The sequence below is a fragment of the Cryptosporidium ryanae genome (assembly GCF_009792415.1).
Source record: "Cryptosporidium ryanae isolate 45019 chromosome Unknown contig_13, whole genome shotgun sequence".
NCBI classification, from domain to species: Eukaryota; Apicomplexa; class Conoidasida; order Eucoccidiorida; family Cryptosporidiidae; genus Cryptosporidium; species Cryptosporidium ryanae.
In genome coordinates, this window is record NW_027125556.1 from 309,929 (window position 1) to 328,597 (window position 18,669).

An 18,669-nucleotide genomic window follows, 5' to 3' on the forward strand; every position below is an offset into this window, starting at 1 on the left:
AACCATCATTATCTGATGTATGTAGGTGTCCTAAGTCAATCATCATTGCTGAGAGTTCAGATACAAAGTTAAGTGTAGGGACTGGATAGGAACATGTATATATTACGAAATACAAGTACCAACTTCACTCCCATTTGTTATTGCAAACTTTTCTTCGACATTAATTGGAAGTTTACAATTACTATCGTACACACTAGTTGCGAATAGTTTTAAGCTGACAAAAAAAAAAATCAGACGGAGACGGCGCGCTTGGTAAATCAGCCTTTTTCCTTTTCTGAAAATGATAGTTTTATCCTTGTATAAGGGTTGATGTTGAAATAGTCTAATAGAGAAATAGCCTCTGTTGCTTGTTCATGTGTACAAAAGTCAACGAAAGCAACTTTATTGTCCTAACAAAAATTATTTGTTATCTGGTGGTGTTTCCGAAACTTACCGGAGTATAACGCAACTCTTTGAATCCACAAATACTCTGAAAAATATTTTTTAAATCTTCCTCCTTGCATTTACCAGAAGTTATTTGAACAAATACAGTTGTATTTTTACTGTCAGTTTTTGAAATATCTATGCTCTTTGAATTTTTTATTGAAGGAACTCCGACAGGGAAATCGGGTTCATCCTTTAGTCCAGTTAGGTATTGTCTAGATATAAGCTGAAGGTTTTCAATGCCGTGCTTCTTGAAATTGTTTGTGTATCCGGAATTCCAGATGTTGGAACTCACAATTATAGAACTTGGCTTTTCTCTTGAGTCTTCCGACAAATCGATTAATTTGTGTGTTTTGACGTGTTTCAGCCACTGATCCAAATAGAGTTTATATAGTTCAATTCGAGATTTAATAGACTTTGGGATCATTTGGTATTCATTCCTAATTTTTTCTTTGGGGTAACTCCTTGAATTTTCGACTGAAAAACTGACTCTCATAGGCCTCCCAAAAATAACAACATTTTTACCATTTTTGACAGCAATCTCCGCAGATTCAACGCTCTCAAATGATATCCATGCTTGACCCTTTCTGTAAAAGGAATTAAAGCATTTAATACTCGAAATAACTCCAAATCTAGAGAAAAAATTATTTAAAGCCTCCTTGAGCTCCAATATTGGGATCTTCTCATTCAAATTGTTTATATAAATTGTATTATTCTTTTCATTTGAAATATCTAATCCTTTATTTATAGTTTTTATTGTTCCTTCATTTTGAGTACTCATTAGTCACAAAGTTTTTAGGAAAAAGGCTAAGAACTTTCTAATATAACCGCTGAAAGCAAAGCATTTATTTTATTTTGCTTTGTGATGAATAAGGAGAAGGTATTGGAATTGATATTGAGTACATCTGAGGAATACAAGTATGTATTAGGAGGAGATTTTAGGAATATAATAAGTGAAATAAAACAAATTCGTATACAAAATATTGATGTTTCGAATAAGGGGGATATCGATCTTGTTTCGGACTTCACTTTCTTAACAAATGAAGGTGAAATTATCATAGGAGTTATGGTAAAAAAAGATATTTTATCAAATACAGACAGTATTTTTCATGAAATTCTTCAAACACCACAGAAACTTACAAGAATTACATTTATTTCATTTTGGAAGGGTAAGAAAACAAAGAAAAAAGACATTTTGGAGTATCATATAGACATTGACGACAGTTTTGGAGAATCGAAATTTATAAGCAAGGATGAGTTTCACAAAGTTTATACAGAAAATTGCGAGGAATTAAAAAACGCACTGCTGCCTTCTTGCGAATTGATATGTTTTTTCGATATTCTTGTCTTGTCGTTAATTAGATCATCAACTCCATACTTGGGTGGGAAACCTGACATTAATGAGGTCACGAACCTATTCAGAAATTCCATGATAGAGAGCATTGCTTCGGACATGTGTACTAGTACGGAGTCTGAGGACAGTACATCAGGGAATGAGTCAGATTCAGAGGTTAGTGTAGAAAGGAAATGTAGAAGACAGAGATATTTAAAGTAACTGAGTTTTACTAAAAGGCATAGTTTATGTAATAAAAGCCGTTAGATATTTAACAGACGATATCCATGGCAGGATTCATCGACAACTAGATAATTCTTAGTTCAAGATGATTCCATCATATTTTGATTGAAACCATTGCATTGCCTCTTCCTTCGTGACTCTTCCATGTTTTCCTACCTTAGTGCGACATTTTCTTCTTAGACTGACGCGATTTCCTGGTCTTGTCAACTGTACAAAGAAGTCCATTCCGTAAATACCAGTGCTTGGGTCGTACTTAATGCCCAAGTCAATGTGCTCATCAATTCCGAAGCCAAAGTTTCCAGTTGAGGAGAAATTTCTTTTGCGCAACTCATACTCTTTAACTTTAAGACCTTTCTCAAGTATTTCTTCTGCCTTGTCACCGCGTACAGTTACATAACAAGAAATCTTTTCAGCTCTACGAATAGAGAACGATCTTATAGTGAATCGTGCTCTACCAAACACCGGTTTTTGATCAGTTAATTGTTCCAGTACCTTTGATGCACGGGTAAGACGATCACCGGACTGGCCAACACTAATATTTATGACAAGTTTTTCAATCTTAATATTTTTCATAGGGTTAGAATCAGATGTCATATTTAAGATAAGCAATTATATCACTATTAAATTCTAAGCAAAATATTTAAGTAAAAATATATTTTCTATAGATAAGTGCATTAAATGGAATTCTGCAGAAAAATTATAGTTTAATTTGTAGACAATATAGTAGATTACATAAAAGAATAATAAACGAGACAAGCTTTTCGTCTCTTATTTGCGGGTATCAGTGCGCGCGACAGGTCATTTGAGCCGAATTGAGCAATTCAAAGTTTTGGTAAAATAAATATAAATGTCAGGTAAAAAAAAGAATTCAAGCAAGGTAAGTTGAGTTAATTCACATAATAATATGTATATAACTCTTTATTTTAGGTCAAAGATCAGGATTTTGATGATTTGGATGCATTATTGGCAGAGCTAGGAACTTATGAGAAGGCTGATCAGGAGTCTGATAAACAACAATGTGAGGAAAAGGCATCTGGTGAGAAGACATCAGAAGAGCAGGTGTCATCCCAAACATTAAAAAACAGACTCAAAAAATTAAAGAAGAAGCAGGCTAAATCTCAGGGCTTGTTGAATAAAGATGGTTCTATAGATGTGACAAAAGGATCCAAACCTAAACCAATCAATGCAGTTGCAAAGGCAGCTGCAGAGAGACTGAGGTTGATACAGGAGAATGAAAGAGAACTTAGGAGAAAAGAGGAAGAGGAAAAAAGGTTGGAAGAAGAGCTTAGAAAAAAAGAGGAGGAGGAATTATTAAGATTACAAGAAGAAAGATTACTCAAACAAAAACAGAGAAAAGAGCGAAGAGATCAACTTAGAGCAGAAGGAAAACTTTTAAGTGCGAGAGAGAAAACTGAAAAACAGAAGCGTGAACAATTTCTTGAGTATTTAAGGCAACAAGATATAGTGTCGACGAGTGTAATATCATCCAAAGGAAGTTTATCTTCTAGCTCTGGATTAGCGACGAGGAAGAAAAAGCACAACAAATCTAGCACTGAAGAGGATATTCTGAAAGTTACTTATGCAGTTGATATAGATGATAAAATATCTGAGGAAAAACCACAATCAATTCACGATTATGTTCTAGATTCATGGGAAAATGCATTAGATGATGAAAGTGACAAATCCATTTGTGATGAAACAGAGAAAAATAAAGGTGATGCTCCGATGAAAGAGGATATTACCGTTTTAAGAGAGTCAGAAAAAATAATGAAAGATATTAACAAGATAAAGGATTCGTCCTCAAAATTTAGATCTCCTATTTGTTGTATATTAGGTCATGTAGATACAGGTAAAACGAAGCTTTTGGATAAGATGAGAAAGACTAATGTACAAGATAACGAAGCGGGTGGGATAACTCAACAAATTGGTGCTACTTATTTTCCACCTGATATGCTTTCAGAACAGATTAAAAAGGTTGATAGCGATTTCAAACTCGAAATACCAGGTTTATTGTTTATTGACACACCTGGACATGAAAGCTTTAATAATTTGAGATCAAGAGGGTCCTCACTTTGTGATATTTCTGTATTAGTTGTTGATATTATGCATGGGTTGGAGCCTCAGACAAAAGAAAGTATTGGCTTGTTAAGAAACAGAAAATGCCCGTTTATTATAGCTTTGAATAAGATTGATAGACTCTATGGTTGGATCGAGCACAAATGGTCCTCATCTAAGTTATCATTAGTTAAGCAAAAGAATGGATCAAAAGATGAATTTGAAACAAGATTAAATAGAGTTCTTTTGGAACTTTCAGAAGAAGGTTTGAATTGTAGTTTATATTGGAAGAATGACGATTTTAGGGGAAATGTATCAATTGTACCTACAAGTGCTATAACAGGAGAGGGCATCCCCGATTTAATTTATTTGATTGCTCAGCTAACTCAGAATTATATGGGAATTAACCAATTAGGACTGAATACAACAGACTTATGCTGTACAATTTTAGAAGTAAAGGCTATTGATGGTTTAGGTGTAACAATAGATGTAATATTGGTGTCAGGCACTTTAAGAGAAGGTGATACAATAGTTGTTTGTGGTCTTTATACACCAATTGTGACAACAATTAGGGCTCTGCTAACACCACAGCCTATGCATGAAATGCGTGTTAAAGGTGACTATATTCATCATCAATATATACAGGGGTCAATTGGAGTAAAAATTTGTGCAAATGGACTGGATGATGCTGTAGCAGGTACTCAGTTACTAGTTCCGAAAAAGAACCATACCACTGAGGAATTGGAACAATTAAAAGAGGAGGTAATGGAAGATATGGGAGAGGTTTTTAAGTCAGTTGACAGGAGCGGAAATGGTGTTTATGTTATGGCGTCAACACTAGGGTCTTTGGAAGCACTGTTAGTTTTTCTTAATTCTTCAAATATTCCTGTCGTTGCCTTGAATATAGGTACTGTTCACAAATCTGACGTTAGAAGAGCTTCCGTCATGCACGATAGAGGGTTTCCAGAAATGGCAGTTATTCTTGCATTCGACATTAAGGTGGATTCAGATGCAGAATTGGAGGCAAAAAAATTGAATGTGAAAATTATGAAAGCAAATATTATTTACCATCTTTGTGATATGTTTACTAAGTATTATACTGAAGTTCAAGAAGAGAAAAAGAAGGAAAAGTATAGTGAGGTCGTCTTTCCCTGTATTTTAAGGATTATTCCTCAATACATTTTTAATACTAGAGACCCAATTATATGTGGTGTTTATGTTGAAGACGGTATTTTAAGACCGGGGACTCCTTTATGTATCCCAGAGAAGGATAATATGATGATAGGACGTGTAATAAGTGTAGAATTTAACAAGAAGCCAGTAAATGAAGGAAAAAAGGGTCAGGAAGTTGCTGTTAAAATTCAACCTTTTGCATCTGATTCAAACATCACTTACGGAAGGCATTTCGACTATAACGACAAGTTGTTCAGTCGTATAACAAGAGATTCTATAGATATACTGAAAGAACATTTTAGGGATGATTTGTCAAAGGATGATTGGAAATTGGTTATTCAGCTCAAAAAAGTTTTTGGAATTCCTTGATATTGAAGTTATTATTTATTTTAAAACTTACCTGTCGATTCTAATAGTAATAATGAATTTCCTTTTTCAATTTCTTTTTGTATTTTTTAAAGTGTTTTACAATTCCTTAGTAAATATTTTTTTTTTGAAATAATTTTCCGTATTTCCGGCACTCCTAGTCGGTGTTTGCCCTCATTTGGTTGTTTTTATATCCTTATTGAGTCAATAAAGATATGGGAAGGAAGTGGTCGTTTGTGATTATCATATAAAAAACATTACTTTTTAAGAACTTTATTATCTTCTTTTATATGCAATGTTGGGTTTCAGATTGTTCAAGGTAGAACATAAAGGAGATAATTTTAATATTGAATTGTTTAAAATAAACGAAAAGCCGGATAAGTGTGAATTCAATAGTGAAAAAAATGATGAGGGTATGAACATGAATAATTACTTTGAAATATCACCATTAGATTTTTCAATTAGAAAATATTCTAAATTTATTTACAGTAGACAAGTAGCTGGTAAAACAGATGCTGATTTTAAAACCGACAAGTACTCCAAAAGAGGGAGTATTTATAATAAATTATTTGAAAGGAAATTTATTATTAGTTTAAGGGAAGCAAATGTAGGAATTAATAACAAATTAAGATTGTGGATGAATTATAAATTTTTTGATGTGGAAAAATTAAAAAGGCTGTGTATATATGGGATTCCTTATGAAATAAGAGGAGAAATTTGGTGTCACTTATTGGGGAGTAAAAAGATGCTGCTCTGTAACTTGAATAAATACAAAAAGGAGGTCAGTGAATTTGTTGACAAAGAAATTGAAAACCAAATAAATTTAGATTTAAACAGAACATTTACGAATGTGATATTAGATAAGGATGCTAATGATTCTGAAATAGTTATGGAATTGTATAGAGTTCTCAAGGCATTCTCATCTTTTGATTCTAAAATAGGATATTGCCAAAGTCTGAACTTTATTGCAGCCATTCTACTTGTTAATATGAAAGAAGAACTTGCATTTTGGACACTTGTACAACTGATAAGTCACAAGAGAAATGAGGACTTCATGATTTGCAACTGGAGTAATTTGGAGAATTATTATAAAGATGGCATGGAAGGTATTATTTGCGATATGAAAGTTTTGAAACAATTGTGCAAAAGTATGATTCCAAAAGTTCACGAAAGATTTGAATATTTTGGAATTGATATTCAATGGTTTGCAATTGAATGGTTTCTTTGTTTATTTGTGACAACCTTTCCAAATATAGCTGCTATGAGACTGCTAGATTTTATTTTTTGTTTTGGTAGTTGCTCGTTATTTAGTATATCAATTGCACTATTAGATATCAACAAAAATAGGATTATTTCATCTAATGATATGGAAGAATGTATAAATGCAATAAAAAGTGTCGGAAAGTATTCAAAGGATCCTCAACAAATAATACAAAAAGCAATGAAATATAATATTAGAGAAAGTTATATTCGTTTTCAGCGAAGTAAAATAATTTTAAATTAAGTACTCTAATTTTCCCAAATAGGTCTATCACTTTCCAGAAAATTATTCTTATCAGTTTCATATTCTGATAAAAATTCGGAATAAAGAATTTCTCTGGTTTCAAGCACTTCAATTGTAGGTATTTGATATTTGGAACTTAAGTTTTCAAGTAGCCACCTTCTAAATAGTCTTTTTTCAATAAACAATCGATATATGCTAACACATCTAAGTGAAGGTGTTATTTCTTTCTGTACTCTTCTGTATAAAATTTCACTTCCGATTTGGCAACATCCAGACAAGTCCAACCATTCCAAATTTCTGCATTCAGATAATATTTTTATTAATGAGTTAACCTCGAAGTTAAGGCAATATGAAAGTTTGATCCCCTTTATTTTTATGAGATTTTTATGTAATTTGCTTATTGATTTTTCAGTTATGTTGATGCAATTTGAAATGTCCAGAAACTCAATTTTTTTGCAGTTCAAAAAAATAAGCTCAAGGCTCTGATCGTTGATATTAATATTATTCGCTAATATAAGAGCTTTTAAATTTCTTAGATTTTTAGAAATATGCACAAATTCTTGTTCCAAAATGCCTGTGCAACCACTAAGATTCAAATATTCAATATTATTCCCACAAAACCGTAAAAAAGATAGTTTCGTTATATTAGGACAATTTAAAAGCTCGATGTGTACCAAGTCTAATGAATTGGGAGTTTCACTTATTTTATTATCAAACTCACTTTGCTCCACAAATCCTGATAATTCTAACAATGAATCGTCATCAAATAAATAATTAGGTTTGTTTATATTTCCAATCTTCAAGTATTTAAGAGACTTAGTATTTTTTAGTGCATTGAAAGAATTTTTACCGTTTATTTTTTGACAATCAAGAATTTCTAAAGATTCTAAATTTTTGAATCTCAAAAAAAAAAGTCTTAATATTTTGTCTGTGAACCTTCTTTGTTTATTGATAATAAGTTTCTTAATTTTAACAGGAAGATTCCTTGAAATAGCCAACTTTTTCAATTCAGCTTCATTGGTAAAATTCCTTTTAAACACCATGCTTTTCAAGTTTTTATAGTTTTTATTTATTTGAAATGAGATAGCAATTTCAGGTATCACCGAAACCTCCCACATATTTTGTTGATATAAATCTAGAAATCTACGACAAGTGAATGGAATACTTGTTGATTTAAATAATTGATCTATAAAAAAAACCGTTTTGTTTGGATTTTCAAAATTAAAAATGGGCTTTGTAAGCATTGAAAGAATATTATATAGAATTTCCTCTGGTAAAGTTAATAAATTGTTAATTTTATTCTTATTTAGCTTATCTTTTTTATCGAATGATAGTGAATCTAATTTTCTGACTGATGTATTGGTTATTTTCATACAGTTTAACTTCCTTATTTTAAGTTTTGGAGCAGTTAATTCATCATTATTCAGAATAGTTTTAGTGTTTGTACTTGAGTGAACTTTTGTAATTCCTTCTATCTTTAAGGGTGGAGTTAAACATTTTTGGTATATTTTTGAAACCTTCTTCACAAAGGCAATTAACAAATCAGAGTTTGCATTTGAAATATAAATGGTGGGAGATGATTTACATACAATTGTCAATTTTCCATTAGCATAAAATCTCCACGAAATAAAAGAAACATCATTTATCGAAAAATTCATCTTTCTAACAAATCCAAGAACAGTTATCTGCAAATCATTTTCAATTGATCTATAAAGTATTCCAGATTTTTTGACATTGGGTTTCGGCTTTATATGTGTACCTAGGACATTAGCCTCAATTTTAGAGCTAATAAATATCCAATCAACATGATCCTGCATTACTATGAGTCTCTGAAATATAAATAATGCCTACTCCGATTCTGCTCTCAACATATAAATTTTTTTAGGGAAACAGGCGGACTTCATTTATAGAATAAAAACAAATTGTTCTACAAGCAGCGGGACTAAAATTGACGAATCATTTAAGAATCTAACAATAAAAAAGTAAATTTCAATTATAAATCAAATACTTGAATAATTTGTGACATGGAAATAAAGAACTTCATAAATTAAAGTTTTGTTGAATTGTTTTCTCTATCTACATTGTAGGTTGTTGAACAAAATTTCCCTCAGCCATTACAGGTGGACCAAAATATGCAAGAGCATTTCTACTCTTATAATATTCGTTTCTCACAGCAGATTGGGTCATTTTAATGCGAGATTTAAGTGCAACATTTTCAAACAATCCTGCCCACATTGTGATGTGAGTTAATGCAATTATTGTGAAGATAGTGAAAAGAAATCCAATAATTTTGCAATCTGGAAAAATTACCGTTAAGAACATAAACATTCCAGATATCTTACATAGTATTATGCTAGCAAATCCTAATATTTCTCTTGTACCATCACTTGAATAGACCTCTACCAAAAAAGCAGCGAATCCAAGCAAAGTGAAGCCTACACTCGTAATTGCGAGGCCTGCATTAAACATACATTTAATCACATAATTCAAATCTAATCCAGAGAGGGCATTTCCTTCGTAATAACCTACATTCGAGTATAATGTGACTGCAATTAAAACAAGACCTAAGAGTGTAATTAAAGCTCCTTGCCCAAGTGCTTTACAACCTGATCTGAAACCTCTGGTTTGGCAGATACTTCCATCATCATCCATAAGAATTGTTGACATATTCAAACATAGAACACCAATTATCATCAAAATCATGAAAAATAATGCAATTCCAGTTGATTGTTTTGCCTCACAAAATGGACTTACAAATTTGATCACATGAAGTCCACTTCCATTAAATAGGGAACAAATTACAATTCCAACAAATCCTATTAACATAGTACCAAATCCAAGTTTTAAATTATTCACGAGAAAAGTTTCGAAGAAAAGTGGTTGTGTTGGCCCTCTTCCTTCTGGGGCATCCCCTGGTCGCACGACATATGTAAAAAACATGTTTTTAGTTTACGTGACTTGTATCTAAATTGCTAAAATTAGAAATTTTAAAGCTCGATTAATGAAAATAAAAGCTATTCACTCCAGGAATAGTGTATTGAATTTTTTCTATTTTGCACAACCTATGTCTCCCATACTCATTTTTTAATGTTGCACGTACAGTTCTCCATGCGTAAGTACACGTTTCCACAAGACAATTCCCTCACAAAAACGGAAAAAATACTTACTAAGAAAAAAAATATTTTTATTAGAAAAGGAAATGTATATAGGAAGCTATTTTAAAAATTAGCCATTTTCATATAAACAACAATATAAAATAAAAGAGAAAACCTTGTTGTCATTATTATTGTTATCTTTTTAGGTGAACCTCTTTATTTTCTCTAATTTGTTTTTTTATTCATAAGAAACGGCGTTATATTCCTGATTGGTTCATAGAAAACCTGTTTAAAATGTATTTCTATTTAGTCAAAGGAGAGAAGTTAACCAGGGATTCACTTAGATCTACCTACTCCTAAAAAATATATTAACTGAACTCTCAGCTCCATATTATTGTATAGAATCAACCTGTAGAATTAGCAATTATCTCGTTCCTTATCTAGTATCATGCTTAATAGTTGGCTTTTTAATGTAATAAATCACGACAAGACACTTACATGTTTTGCCGCGAATCTGTGGTTTGATTTTTAACTTAGAGGACGATGAACGACGTGGCGGATTTGTGTGGCATGCATACGTATCAAAACAAATGCGCAAAACAAATCAGAAAGTGGGTAGTAATATTGTATAATTAAATACATATGTATTAATAAAGTTTGTGGTAGACAAATTATGTGTACAAAATTGTCTACATTATAAACTTAAAATAAAAACAGGAAACGCATACACACAAGGGTTTTATAGACTAATATTAGGAGAATAGTGTAGTAAGAGGTATAAGTAAAAGGAGGAATAAAGTCCGAATATAGCAGATCAATAAACTTTTCACAATTGTTTTTTTTTTAAATTTTAGTTATTCGAATTCAGCAGTAATCTACAGTATTTGAAATCAAAAATGTATAACCAACAATTTTCAGGAGAGGAACCAATGCTTTATCAAGGCAGAGGATCAAACAAATCAAATGCAAATAAATTTAATGTCTCTGCATCAAGTGGAATGCAAGTAATGAACGATGGAATAATTGAAGATGAGATGTTGAATGAAAGAGGCGAAGAGATTACACCTTTGATAACCAACTTTTCTTGCATAACATTGAGGACAGGAACATTTTTGCAGTGTGCAAGTTTACTGGTTCTAATTGTTCTATATAATATATTTGGGAACAGTGGTCTATTCACTTTCGATTTATATGGTAATGGTGGTACTTTGGCGGAGGATTTGAGTTATTATGCAGGTGTAGTTTCTGTTCTTTGTATTTACTTTATTGGAGTTTTATTCTTGTCAGGATTCCAAGAATTTATTTCTGATAATTCAAAGGCACCATTAGGTTTTCGTGCAGGTTCACGACTACTTAATACAGCCAATATTATACAGATTATTGTAATTGCCTTAAGGATAACTCAGTTCTCATTCACATACAGTTACTTTAATCAAAAATGGTATGGAAAATTTAGCCAGACAAAAGGTGATTGGTGCCTATACAATTTTGGAATAGTTTGCGAATCAATAAGCTTGATAATGTATGGTGTCGCCTTCTTTTATGTTGAATCATATTCAGATGTAGGAGTCGGTGAACAATATGCGTATTGGATGTTTTTATTATTCACATTAGCAGGATTATCAGAATTGCTTATGTTGTTTACAGGATTTGGCAGTTTCTTTATTTTGTTCTTTGCAGCAGCATTAGTAGTCACATGTATATGGGCATTTCAATTTGAACCGTTACTAGAGGCTAATTCACCACTACTTTTTTCAAGGGATATAAATGCAGATGTATTGCCTAAAGAAACGCCAATGGATGACATGAGCATCGAAAAGAACCAAACAGTTAACAACTTCCAACCAAATTTCACCTATCAACTCTATGCAGGTGCATCTGGAGTCTCTAATGTTTCTAACCCATATGGATCCGAAATGTAGTTTATCCAACTTTCAAAAAATTTATTATCAAATATAAATAGTTTTATCGTTTGCAATGATAGATACATATTTCACTGACGTTTAGTTCACATTTCTTTGCTTTAAGTTGGAAGGTAGGAGCCGAATTAATCATTAACTAGGAAACATCAAGTCTCGAAAGTAGGTAAAAATTGGCCTTATAATAGGAATTAGTATGAGATAATACCTATTTTTAATTAACACTAAGTAATTATATTCTAGCATTTTTAGATATCATTTTGTCATATTTATCTACTCCAAGCAACTGTTATACCTGTCTCCCGCCACTTTTTTTTTGTGGTATTGAAGTATTTGCTTTCATGGTTTTTTTTGGGATGAATTTAATTGCAGAGATTAATTCTATTAGAGAATGGAATGGTCGGAAATTTAACAAAGAACTATCTTATTTTGAATATGAAAACAACGAATTACTGCTTGAGGCAATAAGATCTGGACTTCCAGATCATTATGACTTTGAAATAATAAAAACGTTAAAGAAGATAAAGGAACTTAAACTTCAAGTAAATAATGATGAGGAATTCACAGTTTATTTGCAAATGCCTGAGGGGCTTTTGTTATTTTCTGAGTCAATTTCACTTATTCTACAGCATTTTGGAGAATCGAGAGTAATTATTCTTGGTGATATTACATATGGTGGTTGTTGCATTGAGGACCAACTTATTTCAATTGTTGAAAAAGTCAATTCTAAAAGTGTAAATTCGTCGTTACTTGTGCACTATGCTCATTCATGCTTAATTCCATTTGATGAGTTACTCTCAAATAGCGACACAGAGACAATAAATGTTCTATACATTTTTGTTGAAATAAATTTATCTGCGGAACATTTTATAAATACTGTAAAAAATAATTTTAATAAAAGTGATAGAGTAGCACTATTATCAACAATTCAATACCACAATACAATAGTTGGTTCTTTAGAAACTTTAAATAAGTATTTTACTACGCCTGTTGAGGTTCCTGTATGTAATCCATTAGCATGGGGAGAAACATTAGGATGTACAAGTCCAGTAATTCAGGAAGAAACAGAAATATGCATTTTTATTTCTGACGGTAGGTTTCATCTTGAAAGTGCAATGATGCAAAATCCCTCAAAAAAATTTTTCTTGTATGACCCTTTTTCTAAAAAAATTACTAAGGAAAAATACAACTATGATTTGTTACATGAAATGAGAAAATCTGCAATTATAAACTCATATAAAAAAATGTTCGGAAATAGAAAAGATGATATAATTAAAAATCACATTATTGTTGGTATTTTTTTTAGTACATTGGGAAGACAGGGTAGCTTTAAGATAGTAGAGAGACTTGAGAAACTAGTTGAGATTTACAATGAAAATAATACCGGGGGACCATATATCTACATTAGCTTGATATTTGCATCTGATTTATCTTCAGATTATATTAACAAGAATATTATGGATGGAATTGATTACTCAATACAACTGGGCTGTCCCAGGTTATCGACAGATTGGGGTGCTCTATATAAAAAGCCATTGCTGAATTCCTACGAAGGGTTTATCTTATTCGTTAACCTTTCAAAAAATAACTTAAGTTTCTTTAGTAACCTTGAGAAAAGAATAGAAGACACTTCAGAGTACTCATACAGGAGTGTTTATCCAATGAACTATTGGGCTTCTAATGGAGATCCTTGGTGTAATTATTACTTAAATGAATCAAGAAATGGATCTTTTAGTGCCTGCAGGGAACATGTAAACAAAATAAAGCTGAAAATCAGACAAAGAAAATTAAAGTACATAGCGGGGCAGAGAACTGAACTCAGATACGAAAACTAATTTTTCGTTGTGATTTCAGATATACAGAATTAAATTATTTTTTCTTAAAATACCAGTAAATATATAGAGCAAATTCAGGTAAATTTACTTGTTCTAGTAAAGGCAATGCATAAAATTTGAACTAGCATTTCATAATTATATAGAAATTAAATAAATTTAAAAATCCTTCTATTTTTAATATTAACGGTACCGGTACCTTGTCTTGTCGCTTTTTTTTTGTATGAAATAACGATAAACACTGGAAGGGAAGGTTACACCTTAAAAGTAAACATTCATCGTTTATTAGAGAAATTTAATATATGTTTTAGTGGTAAATTGGACTATATTTACTTAATAATGGAGACATGGAAGAAGTAAAAGTTGAGCAAATTGTTCAAGAAAGAGGTTTGAAGTATGCCAGTTCACAAATCCTAGATTCACATGCTAGATCCCTTAAATGTGAAATTAATAGAAGATGTAGGGACCTCTATTCAGTAGATAAACTTATTAACTACTCACACATAGACTATAAAAATAATCGTGATTTTAATAAACAATTTAGTAATGACTTGGAAAGGGGTAATATTCCATATATTTATTGTGTTTCACTTGGTTGTAACGAGGGATATGTCGATCCCAATATTCAAAATGATCTCTATTTTTCTATACTTGATTGCATTCATAATGGAACAATATCTAACAATATAGGAGTTGTGAAAATAACAGATCACTCTCATCCAGTGAGATTAGCTACACCAGTAAATAAAAATTGTTACAGTTTAGTTTGGTCAGGAAATGACCTTCCTGAATCTCATTGTATACCTATAGTTCTCGGAGAATACACTGGAGAAGTCAAGTATGTAGGAGATGAAGATATAAATGACGAATCTTATTCATTTCAGCTTACTTTCAAAAACTCGGCATTTAAATATCAAGGTACAGTTTTTTCATCTGGGAATTCGCAAATAATTGATGAAATTCCTAGAAACAATATATTGAATTCATCAATTTCTCAAAATACATATTACCCTGAAAGCTTTGAATACAATGAAATAGAAACTTCCACTTCTCCCAAAAAAACGGCTTTTTTTTCAAAATTATACAAGAAAAAGATAGATGAACTTTTGAGCACAGATGGTAAAATAAAAAATATTGGAGCGAGACTAATGCTACCAAATGATAATGAATATATATTGTCTGCGGATAAGGCATTTAACGAAATGGCACTTCTCAACCATTATGAATGTATATTAAATAACAACTTTAACTTCAGGATAAATGTTCAGTGGCATTCAGTTTATATAGATGGATGGCCACACATTATTCTGACAACTATACCCGGAGTTGGAATAAAATCAGGAAATGAACTTGCAGCTGATTTTGGAGAAAATTGGTTTTCGAGGATAAAACATATTTCTGAATTTAATATTAAAAAAGAACTTGTTTATTATAGATCTAATTATAATAAAATTTGTATTGATAATTCTATGAATATTGTTTATAATGTAAATCAAGATTCTTTCGAAATTGGAAGAGATTCAATTTTGAATATTGATACGGGTATTAACGAAATGATAAATAAATATGAAATATGTGAGATATGTCAAAACTCTGTCGATTTGGTTATTCCAAGATTTACAAATCATTTAAAAAGCAGTACCAAACAAGGTATCGTATGTCCTGAAAACTCATATTTACTTTGTAATGGGTGCAACAGAGCTTTTCACTATTATTGCATATATCGTCCAGAATTCACAAATTTAGCTTCCAGTTCAATACAATGGTTTTGCTTTAAGTGTGTTTCGTTGACAATAAGGATTATTCCATCGCTTTTTTCAAAGATCCCGTTCATTTCACAAGAAATTTACATTTCAATCCTTAATTCTTTTAAAAACAATGAATATTTACTTCCTGGGGTATTTAGTGAAACTGAAGACGTGATAATAAGGTCAAGTGATGAGGTTAATAGAGATAATTCAAAATTACTTCTATTTAGGCCAGCTGAATATAATTCAGAAAATCAGAGGTTTTTTCAAGAGTATCAGGGGCTTGAAGGGCTTTCAAGGCTTAAACCTTGTTATTTATGTTATTCATCATTTTCATGTTCGAAACAATTGTCAGTTGGAATCGCTACTATTTGTAGAATACATAGATTACACATTGCACCAGACTTTGATGAATTCTTTAATTCTGTTCAGTACACATACAAACCAGTTATTAAGAATTTAATTGAAAAGAATGTACTTAAATTATCTTTAGTTACAGAGGGTAATGGCTCGATATCATACTCTGGAATTAATGGAGGGAAAGAAAGCATTTTGAAGTCGCATATAAACAAATTATCTGCTCCTAGATATATTATTGAGAGGACTAGAAGAATTATTTGTTCACTAAGATCTTCTCTTTATCAGTCTGAAAAACACAGGGTTGAGCTTTTGTGTAAGCTTGAAAAACTCAGGCGTGTACAAGATGAATATTTTAGAACAATAAGTGAGGGAAATGGAATTATACCAATATTCTGCGTTAGACTTGGGGATACAATAGTTAATAAAGAATTTTCAGGAAAGATGTATCAAGGTATAGCTACAAAATACTACCCAAAGGAAAGAATATTCCATATTGAATATTTCGATGGTGACCGTGAAGATATGGAATACGAAGAGTTCATTTCATTACTAGTAAGTAATATAAACTCAAATCGCATAAATATCAAAGATTTATCTATTACACTTGAAAGAGAAACTAACAAAAATATTGATAGAAATGTAACAAACAAATTAAATAATGAGTCTAACTTCCATATATATGAGAATAATAGGTGCCTAAATAAGAATCAAAGGTGTTTCAATAAATTTATTAAGGAAAATAATAATCTATTTAATGATTTGAAAAATGTACCAAATACCTCAATTTTTGAAAAAGTTAAAATAATACACTGTTCAATAGCTAGACAATGTAAAATAAAAAATAATAGAGATAACTATATTTATATTAGGGAAATACCAGTTTATGAATACGTTGATGAGCCTAGATGGGAGGTTATTGCCGGTTCAATGAAGTTGAAAAAAAATATAATAAGATATAATATTTATATTGTACTTTCGCGTTTAAGTATATCTACAATTACATTAACTATTAATTCCAAAATAATTATTGGAGATGTGTTTTTGAATAAAGAAATACCAATAACATTACTAGAAGATAATCAGGAAATTGAAACTAACCAAGAGTTTAACAAAATGATTGAATTGTCGAGTTTAGAGATACTAAATTGGACACAAGACCGTTTAATTGAATTTACGTCATTGGAAATTGATGTTATTAATCAGAACCACTTGGAATGTAATAAATCTTTAAATAATGAAACTATAAATGAAGAAAAGCTATCGATTAAGAACTTAAAGACTATTTGTAATATTCTAAATGCTGATGACATTTTTTTAGATGAAAATTGGTTAGAAAAAGCAAATATTATCGCACAAGCTCTGAAACCATATCCAAATGGAATCAAATGGATGAATGACACTCATTCTTGGAAAATTGTTTACTATAATGAATTTGATCAGAAAAACACAGAAATACTGAAAGTAATTCCCTTTGATGAAGAAAATACTGTTGAATCACTCTACCTTAAAGCGTGTAAATTTTTGTCAGTATCTCAAATTAACAATAAAATTATTAAGATGTTAAAAACAAATAAGAAACAAAAGACTGAAATAGTTGATCCAGTTCATAAGTTTGTTTTTAGTGAATGGGGCAATACAGTCGAAGATTTCTTAGCAAGATATAATTTAAATAATCCAGATAGATGTATTTATTCAATTGATGATTTTAAAACAGAAATAAATTCATTAGGGCCACTTCCAGATAATGTTGAATGGTCAGACTCTTTATTTTCCTTTAGTGTTAAGCTTCAGAACTCAGAAAAAAAAACTTTTAAACTCGAAGAATATGATTTTAATATTTTCAACTGTTATAAATCTGTAATTGATTACGTAACCGGTGGACTTGATATAAATGAAATTTGTGAGAAAAAAACAAGAAAATACGATTTGAGAATTAAAAATTCAACTCTTTTAACAGATAATAGTGTAAATCAAATTAAAAAAATAGGTAGCAAGAAATTGACTCTTATCAAAAAAGGAAGGAAGGGAAGGAAAAAAAACTTAACAGTTCGACTCAAGTCTCAAATACAGGCATACAATGAAAAAAAATCAAAATTCAAAAAGAATGATCAAAATACTAAACTCGTTTGTGAAGCTCCAAATATTAATTCAAGTAAGGCTACGAATAAACATTCAGAAGATGATATTGATGAAAACATTGAGAATAGAGACAGTAATATTTGTAAATCTGGGAAAAATCAGGTTGAATTCGGAAACTTTGAATTGGCTGTGAAAAAGAAAGGAGAAAAAGGTTTGGAAAAGGTGATTATTAGAGCTCCTCCAAGGCCTAATGATCCTTTAAGTAGAGCCAGAATAATTGAATATAGTAAAAAAGCTGATGAGCTAAGACCTTTTCCACATGGAATAACTTGGTGTTACCGTTCAGCAAGATTCAAAGTTAGATATAGGAGACCAAATGATAAATGCTGGACTGCGACTTCTTTTACTCCAACGAAATACAATTCAGTCAAAGAGGCATTTGAGCACGCTGTCAAGAAACTCGCTGCTCACATTGGAGATTACAAAAACAGTAATGAGATTCCAGTGATACCTAAGGGAATTTCTTGAAGATTAGATGA

General features: G+C 31.1%; 10 protein-coding genes across 10 annotated transcripts; 6 read left to right on the forward strand and 4 right to left on the reverse strand.

Moving 5' to 3' along the window:
• Positions 1 to 406: 406 nt before the first annotated feature.
• Positions 407 to 1,204, reverse strand: FG386_000293 (U1 snrnp; the record flags this gene model as incomplete). The annotated part of the gene is made up of 1 exon (XM_067339643.1): positions 407 to 1,204. One exon carries the CDS (start codon positions 1,202 to 1,204, stop codon positions 407 to 409), a length of 798 nt encoding a protein of 265 aa, XP_067196339.1.
• Positions 1,205 to 1,288: 84 nt separating this feature from the next.
• On the forward strand, positions 1,289 to 1,978 carry FG386_000295 (uncharacterized protein; the record flags this gene model as incomplete). The annotated part of the gene is made up of 1 exon (XM_067339645.1): positions 1,289 to 1,978. The coding sequence occupies one exon, from the start codon at positions 1,289 to 1,291 to the stop codon at positions 1,976 to 1,978; it is 690 nt and encodes a 229-aa protein (XP_067196341.1).
• A 96-nt stretch (positions 1,979 to 2,074) lies between these two features.
• FG386_000296 (60S ribosomal protein L11) lies at positions 2,075 to 2,593 on the reverse strand (the record flags this gene model as incomplete). Its single annotated transcript, XM_067339646.1, has 1 exon — positions 2,075 to 2,593. One exon carries the CDS (start codon positions 2,591 to 2,593, stop codon positions 2,075 to 2,077), a length of 519 nt encoding a protein of 172 aa, XP_067196342.1.
• Positions 2,594 to 2,846: 253 nt separating this feature from the next.
• Positions 2,847 to 5,596, forward strand: FG386_000297 (Fun12p GTpase; the record flags this gene model as incomplete). Its single annotated transcript, XM_067339647.1, has 2 exons — positions 2,847 to 2,876; positions 2,927 to 5,596. The coding sequence occupies 2 exons, from the start codon at positions 2,847 to 2,849 to the stop codon at positions 5,594 to 5,596; spliced, it is 2,700 nt and encodes an 899-aa protein (XP_067196343.1).
• A 292-nt stretch (positions 5,597 to 5,888) lies between these two features.
• FG386_000298 (TBC domain containing protein) lies at positions 5,889 to 7,097 on the forward strand (the record flags this gene model as incomplete). The annotated part of the gene is made up of 1 exon (XM_067339648.1): positions 5,889 to 7,097. The coding sequence occupies one exon, from the start codon at positions 5,889 to 5,891 to the stop codon at positions 7,095 to 7,097; it is 1,209 nt and encodes a 402-aa protein (XP_067196344.1).
• Positions 7,098 to 7,102: 5 nt separating this feature from the next.
• Positions 7,103 to 8,914, reverse strand: FG386_000299 (uncharacterized protein; the record flags this gene model as incomplete). Its single annotated transcript, XM_067339649.1, has 1 exon — positions 7,103 to 8,914. One exon carries the CDS (start codon positions 8,912 to 8,914, stop codon positions 7,103 to 7,105), a length of 1,812 nt encoding a protein of 603 aa, XP_067196345.1.
• Positions 8,915 to 9,173: 259 nt separating this feature from the next.
• Positions 9,174 to 10,037, reverse strand: FG386_000300 (multi-pass transmembrane protein; the record flags this gene model as incomplete). Its single annotated transcript, XM_067339650.1, has 1 exon — positions 9,174 to 10,037. The coding sequence occupies one exon, from the start codon at positions 10,035 to 10,037 to the stop codon at positions 9,174 to 9,176; it is 864 nt and encodes a 287-aa protein (XP_067196346.1).
• A 1,051-nt stretch (positions 10,038 to 11,088) lies between these two features.
• On the forward strand, positions 11,089 to 12,114 carry FG386_000301 (multi-pass transmembrane protein; the record flags this gene model as incomplete). The annotated part of the gene is made up of 1 exon (XM_067339651.1): positions 11,089 to 12,114. One exon carries the CDS (start codon positions 11,089 to 11,091, stop codon positions 12,112 to 12,114), a length of 1,026 nt encoding a protein of 341 aa, XP_067196347.1.
• Positions 12,115 to 12,467: 353 nt separating this feature from the next.
• FG386_000302 (diphthamide synthesis protein) lies at positions 12,468 to 13,946 on the forward strand (the record flags this gene model as incomplete). Its single annotated transcript, XM_067339652.1, has 1 exon — positions 12,468 to 13,946. The coding sequence occupies one exon, from the start codon at positions 12,468 to 12,470 to the stop codon at positions 13,944 to 13,946; it is 1,479 nt and encodes a 492-aa protein (XP_067196348.1).
• Positions 13,947 to 14,290: 344 nt separating this feature from the next.
• Positions 14,291 to 18,658, forward strand: FG386_000303 (protein with N-terminal apicomplexan-specific globular domain plus PHD domain; the record flags this gene model as incomplete). Its single annotated transcript, XM_067339653.1, has 1 exon — positions 14,291 to 18,658. The coding sequence occupies one exon, from the start codon at positions 14,291 to 14,293 to the stop codon at positions 18,656 to 18,658; it is 4,368 nt and encodes a 1,455-aa protein (XP_067196349.1).
• Between the last annotated feature and the right edge of the window lie 11 nt (positions 18,659 to 18,669).